Genomic DNA, 7,901 nt, shown 5'->3' with positions numbered 1-7,901 from the left:
GTTACCTACATGTCACCATGATACCCAGGTTCTAGGTGGTTACACCAAACATGCACTTGGGTGATGATATGGGCCCTAATATTGGTACCACTATAAATAAAATTGCCTATGCCACTAATGGGCAGAAGCTTAACAGTGTTTCCCACATATACTCTTCAAATATGTCTACAGGCGCTATAGGCTATAACGTAAAAAAAATATATATATATATATATATATATATATATATATATATATATATATATATATATATATATATATATATATATATATATATATATATATATATATATATATATATATATATATATATATATATATATATATATATATATATACAGGCAACCCCCGCCTAACGAAGGTTCACACAACGAAATTTCGCTACAACGAAGGTTTCATTTTACTACCATCTGCTCGTTTAATGGATGCCAAACTTGCTTTAACGAAGTTTTATCCAGGTAATTTTTTCCAAGTTTGAAAGCCCTGCCGTATCACTTAAGCTGACAGGCTTTTGAATACACCAGCACCTCTCATGGACAAAACACGCACCACTCACTCCCCTACCCTTCCCCAGTTTTAGTTCAAAACAATAATAGTATCCAGCAGCAGCTCGTGTTCCCTCACTCAACATGCCACCAAAGCGCCCTGCAACCAGCCCTGCAATGTTACCTAGCATTGCAAGAAAACCAGTAAGTCTCTTACTCTCGAAGTGAAGCTGGATATTATTCACAGACACCAGAGAGGCGAGAAAACTAATAGCATTAATCGCCATCATGGCTTGACTCCATCTACTGTCTGTACTATTTTCAAGCCAGCAGACTCTATTAAGAAGGCTGGTGAGACCGTATCTTCCTTGCACGCTAAAAGAACCACCTGAACTCATGACTCTGCAGTGGATAAAATGAAAAGCCTTGTGGAAATGTGGTACATAAGTTTTGCATGCGGTACAATGATGCGCCTTTTGTTTACACTCCACAAATTGCCGCTCCACTCTCCCTCCCTTCATAAATTTAAGATCATCAACATTATAAAGTTACTTACATACATTCATTAGTGTACATTATAATGACAAATTAAACCGCTTAAATGTTTAACTTCGTAATTTTTACTTTCATTAAATCTTTTACTATACTATGATGCACTCTTGCTTTGTTTACTCTCAATGGAAGTTCAAGTCAAGAGTCAAACTTGTTATAATTGGTTCGCTTAACGAAAATTCATGCAACGAATGTTTTTTTAGGAACGTAACCCGATCGTTAAGTGGGGGTTGCCTGTATATACACAGCATGCACAATACAGGTAACTCTCGATTTACGCGAGAGATGCGTTCCAAGAGGCATTGCGTATATCAAAATTCGCGTAAAACAAATATGTAATTCTCATAAGAAACAATATGCGGGATGTGGTCCCAAAAAATTTGTACAAAATAGTCTATTTATTTGGCTAAATTAACATGTTTTTATCATTTACCATTCTGAATACTAGAAGTGTATTTAAAGTAACGGGAAAAGCAAGAAATAATAAGAGAAAGCAAAAAATAATAAGAAAAAGCAACAAAACAAAGGATATGTAACACAACACTCACTGCGTCACTGCCTTCACCACTCACACCACAGTCAGTCACCATCTTCCTCTGAGTTTTACCACTTTATCAAAAATCTACTTATCAAAAATAACCCCACATGCAGAAGAAGATGAAGGATGTTTTGGGACCATCTTGGTGAATTATAGGCAGATTGAAGAGATTCCGTCTGTACTCAGTGCTGGCAGACTGCAAATGAGGCACGAGAAAAGCGGAGCTTCCACCTATCAGGCAGCTGCGGAACTCTCTGGCGCGCAGTTTGAAATTGGGTTAGGCGCTCAGTTTGAAAATGCGGTTGGGCCAAATCGCATATAAACAAACTGATCACGCAAATTAAATTAATTATAACCTTTTTTTCGGTCACGTTATAACAAAAACGCGTAAATCAAACACGCGTAAATCGAGTTATATATATATATATATATATATATATATATATATATATATATATATATATATATATATATATATATATATATATATATATATATATATATATATATATATATATATATATATACAGACACACACACACACACACACACACATGGCAAATGGAGTTCAACACGACAAAATGCAAGAAAATAGAGTTTGGCAAGAGTGAAAGAAGAATCAGGAGTATGTACAAGATAGGAAATGAAGACATAAAAACCAGTCATGAAGAAAAAGACCTTGGGGTGACAATTACCAATGACCTATCGCCAGAGAGACATATAAACAAAATAATTGGAGAAGTATTGAACTTATTGAGGAACATAAGAGTGGCGTTCAGTATATTTAGATGAAGAAATGATGAAGAAAATAATTACTGCAATGATAAGACCGAGGCTTGAATATGCAACAATACAGTGGGCTCGAACTTAAAGAAACACATAAGGAAACTAGAGAAAGTACAGAGGGCTGCAACAAAAATGGTGCCTGACTTAAGAGATTTGACTTATGAAGACAGACTGAAAAGAATGCAACTTCCGACCCTGGAAAACAGAAGAGAAAGGGAGACCTGATAGCAATATACAGAGTGATGATTGGCATGGAAAAAATGGATAGGGAAGATCTGTGTATGTGGAATGAAAGAATGTCGAGAGGGCATGGGAAAAAACTAAAATGGCCACTTATAGGAGAGATGTGAAAAATATAGCTTCCCTCATAGAAGGGTGGAAGCATGGAATAGTTTAGACGTGGAAGTGGTCAACGCAAGGAATATTCATGATTTTAAGAAAAAGCTGGACATTAATAGATATGGAGACGGGACAACACGAGCATAGCTCTTTTCCCGTATGTTACAATTAGGTAAATACAATTAGGTAAATACACATATATATATATATATATATATATATATATATATATATATATATATATATATATATATATATATATATATTATCTATTTATTTATTTTTTGCAAATCTTGAAAGCTGTGTGCATTTTCTTTGTAGATACCTGGTTAAGGTTTATCCACATCTACCAGATGAAGCTATGGGATTGATGCAGTAATGACGTCAAGCTGGCCCTGTCCAATTATGTACTGTTATTTCATTTTGCTATTTTCCTTCAAGTGTTTTATAATTCAGAATCAGTTCAGACAGTTGACCAAAAAAATTCTATTTTTCACCTAATTTCATACTTTTTGCATACTATTACTATATATATATATACTACTACTACTACTACTACTATTACGCTAGAACTATAAAAGATAGGAAAATAAAGCAGAAAAGTAAGCAAAATGTAATATAATGAAAATTCAACTTCTCATGGTCATAAACAAGCGTCACCACATCCTCCTTATGTGACTCCATTAAGCCAGCACCACACTCTCTTATATAAGCCAATAAGTTTTCCTTTGATATACTGCATTCATTATGGAAAATAAATCAGGGAAGTATGCAAATTGTAATACGAAAATTCAACTTCGTGGTCAGAAACAAGCGTCAATACATCCTCCTCAGCCGACTCCATCAAGCCATCACTATGCACTCTTATGTAAACCAATAACGACATACAAATAATGATTCCAATATTGTCATGCATCATAATGTTTCTGAACTGCTTACTTATCCATGGATATACATCTATTTCTTATATCTCACCAAGAAATATATAAAAATTATAACATACAGCATACTGACATAAGTGCTCTCACCATCCTCACACTTGGCGCCCTCACACCTACACAAACATATCCTTGTAAAAGCTGATACATGATTGGCTAAGTGTCCACCCTGTGAAAACAATGGGCCAATGACAGGCCTCGATATATGACAGATAGCCTCAAGCATAAACAAACTGTGTGGCATAAAGGAGCACAGCTCCTGAATGAGCCACGATCATGCCTGACGGGCTCTAATGTAAGAGCCACGATCATGCCTGACAGGCTATAAGGGTTAAGGCTTTTAATTCATGAGCTGGATACTCTCTCTTCCTCTCAGATCTTCTAGAATCTTCCATACGTCTGTCTGTATGTCTCGTGACCATATGTGCTGCTATGCTATGCAATGATCTTAATAACTAAAAAGAAATTAATATTATTATCCCAGGCACTACAAAACAACCAAACAACTGCAAACAACACTCCTGAGGCACTGAGGCAGCGTGGTGCCCTAGCATGCTGCGTGCTATCTGTTGACAGCGTTTGGTATTGTTCGCACTCCAAAGTAAAGTTCGTCCTCCAATGCAAAAAACAAGATTTTTTTGTTCGTACTTAAAAGCATTCGTACTCTAAGGTACCACTGTATATATATATATATATATATATATATATATATATATATATATATATATATATATATATATATATATATGAAAAAAATTAAAGTAACAATACTTATTCACATGTATTCACCACAAAAATCCATTCATGCTGGCACTATCTTGTCCTCAAATCTAAATTGTTGTTTATTCCAGAAAATGGTAATTAAAGTTAAAAGTTAAAGTTTGTTGGTTTTAGTTCTGGTATCCATCACATCTGATCCTCTCCAGAACGTCAGCCAAGTCAACCCAATTCCCCACTGTGGAGCTCTAACCAAAGCAGTAGCCTCCCAGTAAAGCAGCATAAACTTATGAACCTGAGCAAGACCCAATCTGCTTAACAATACCAGGTGAGTGCATTACCACTGTACTAGCCAGAAGTTAGTACATTAAACTATCTCTTTCTTAATGTGATAATAATACAATGAAATACATACATAATACTTCAATACAATGGCAGAGTTTATCTTTATGTATTTTCTTATTAGTTATACTGGCTATGATTAAAGTATAGTAAAATACAAACAGGTTTCATGAACAATGATTATCAACAAATTCATAATACAGTTGAATTAATCTCACCTCTTCCTTGAAGAGCAGGTCTTGGGAAGCCATGAAGAGTGGCGAGGAGCCCTTGTCATTAATGGCATTGACAGGAGCGCCACACTCCAACAGGAAGCTGACCACTGCTGCAGAAGGGAAGGGTGTCATATGGTCATCCTCTAGCAAAGCATGATTGTTGAGTACATTTGTTTTCATGGCTGCTAAATGCAAAAGGGAGTGACCTCCTTGGCAGGTTCGGGGATCAAGGCGAACAACTCCTTTAACCATTGTGACTGCTTTTTCCCGTTGCTCCTCTGTATGAGGGATGTGCAGTAAGACAAACAACATATGAGTCACTACCTTCAACATGTGGTCAAAGTTACTCTGGTGTCTTTTATGAACAGGCTGGAGACATAGTAACTCCATGCAATTTGGTAATTGATCTATCAATAATCTCAGGGTGCGATAAGCATCTCTGAAAGCAACAGTGTCCTGCATGACTCCTGAACTGTGCTTGTCTATCATGTCTAAGTAGAGACGCACAAGTGCCTGTGCAGTGAAGCAGGTTTCATTGAAAAGAAGAGTGTCACGACGGATTCGCAGTTCCAAGGCATACAGCCAGAGATCGATGCAGTTCTGATACTGTAAGGAGTCTGCATAAGCTGCACCTCGATACATGAGTCTGAAGATCATGTCCTTGTGAGCTGTGCCTAGAATACGTTCACAAATCAGCAAACTCTGTGTCCTTAAGCTGTTAAGATCAGTAGCCACTGCTTCTAGCTCCTCCACAGTCCTGAACTCAATTGCATTCTGATAATTAGAGCGGGCAGGTAGAACAACCTTTGATACACCAGCAGTTGCACGGATAGTTGCTGCACGACGCCAGTATTGTAGAGCAGCCTGTATGTCATGATGTTCATCCAAGAAGGTAGTGCCTAAGAGTTCATAACCATCTGCAACCCGACTGGGCAGATATGAAACTTTTTCTATCAGATATTCAAAAATCTGAAATGCTCCCTTAATACAGGCTGTTTGTAAAGCATCATCTCGATACCGACTGGTGAGGTGGGGATCAGCTCCAGCTTCAAGCAATAATCTAGTAGTTTCAAAACGATGCTCCTGGATAGCATAATGCAGTGCTGTTTTGTTCTGTATATCTTGTGCATTCACATCTGCTCTGTGCATCAGCAAATACTCGCATAGTTTCACACTCTGCACAGAGTTGATAAGGCAAGTACCACCATTATAATTTGGTTTAGAAATATCAGCTCCATTTTCTACTAAATATGTCACAATATCTAAATGAGTCATGAAACAGGCGCTACGGACAGGAGTGGAACCTGTGTCTGACACACTGTTTACGTCTGCCCCATGCTGCACCAGACACTTCACCACGGCCAAGCGGCCTGCCACAGAGGCACACCATAGAGGTGTCACGTTGTGAATTGATCGGTCATCAGGCACTTCATAAAGCCCTCTCTGCTCCACGTCCGCACTGCAAGTGCTGATAAGGTATTCCACCACTTCCACATTACCCCTTTTGCAGGCCACAAACAAGGGTGCACAACCATCCCTAGTGCGAGTCACCACTTCACGTCTGTCCTCCCTTTGAAGGCGTTCCAACCTGGTCCGCAGCATGTAGGAGAGACGAGCACCAGGAGCAATATTTTTACACTCATTGTACAAGTCTGTGAAGATCTGCTCTTTCTGCGAAGTATGGTCCACCTTCCCAGTAATCCACATTCTACGCTTGAAAACTGCGAAAAAGTTTTCCTTCTGGGAATCCAGCGCGGCTATTTTACTGTACACTTATGGAATAGTAAAAAAATAGAACGCAGAAGGCTAAATAGACATGAATCGGTGCAACTTTCGTCACTTCTGCAGGCGACACACTGCCAGACCCAGGAAGGATGCTTCTTTGCTGCCAGCTGGGCTGTAGACAGGAGGAGGAGGCTCAGTGTTGCATCAAAGCTTTCAACTACTACCACCACCACCAATAACACATACCAATGTTTCCAAATAATTAATTTCATCCCTTCAGTCTTGAGGTTCGTATCTTTAGTCTTCTTTAAAAAAATATCGTGCGTAAGATAAACGCCAAAGAATAAAAGTAATAGTAAATTGGAAATAAAGACCTCTAGCTGGCATCATTGTTATTGACATGGCAGCCAACTCCCAGTGATACCAACGTTTGGAACATTTTGTAAATAAAATATATACATAAAAATATTCATGTAAGAGTACGAGATATGCAATAATTATATTTATACACATTTCGCGTATCTCACCAACATTTGCAAAGTATAAAAAAAAACATCATAAGCATACAATTTTCGAATCTCTCTCTCTCTCTCTCTCTCTCTCTCTCTCTCTCTCTCTCTTGTATGTATATAGCATCCTTGTATTTTCCAAACGTTACAAATAATATATATATATATATATATATATATATATATATATATATATATATATATATATATATATATATATATATATATATATATATGTGTGTGTGTGTGTGTGTGTGTGTGTGTGTGTGTGTGTGTGTGTGTTATGTCCTAGCCTATAACGCCTATAGGTAACTTTCAGAGTATTGGAAGCGTTGTAAGTTTCCACCCAGTAGTGACGCACGCAATTTTATTTAGAGTGGTACCCATATTGAGGCCCATATGGGCTGTCCACATGTTTAACTTAACAAACACACTGTTGGACAAATAGTTATTCCTGCTGTAATGTCCATGCCACTATACCATGAGGAGGAGGAAAGCTTCACATAATTTTTCTCTCCTCACTCTACAACTTTCCAGTGGTATGTTTAAGGCCAGTTCACACGTGCCAATTTGCGACTGTTTTTTTTTTTTTTCTACGTACGTAAAGAGAGTTTTCGACTCGTAATCGGCGCCTAGCGACTGCAGAATGCAGTCGTAAATCAAGAACATGTTGGTCTTGCTAGTCGATTTGCGTTTATTTACGTCGTGACGTCACAGAGTAAGCTTTGAAAATGGGCCGCCGTAGTACAGTGGAA

General features: G+C 37.7%; 1 protein-coding gene across 1 annotated transcript in view; it reads right to left on the bottom strand.

The window, feature by feature from the left end:
- The window catches only part of LOC123518331 (protein fem-1 homolog A-like), an 8,255-nt gene extending 1,413 nt beyond the window's left edge, over positions 1 to 6,842 (bottom strand). The window contains exon 1 of the mRNA XM_045279093.1: positions 4,916 to 6,842. Coding sequence (XP_045135028.1) covers positions 4,916 to 6,619 — 1,704 coding nt within the window. The 5' untranslated portion in view covers positions 6,620 to 6,842. The remainder of the gene's footprint in view (positions 1 to 4,915) is intronic.
- Between the last annotated feature and the right edge of the window lie 1,059 nt (positions 6,843 to 7,901).

Source organism: Portunus trituberculatus, chromosome 43 (assembly GCF_017591435.1).
Source record: "Portunus trituberculatus isolate SZX2019 chromosome 43, ASM1759143v1, whole genome shotgun sequence".
Taxonomy (NCBI): Eukaryota; Metazoa; Arthropoda; class Malacostraca; order Decapoda; family Portunidae; genus Portunus; species Portunus trituberculatus.
The sequence above is the reverse complement of the archived record's forward strand: the minus strand, read 5'-3'. Positions and strand labels throughout refer to the sequence as shown.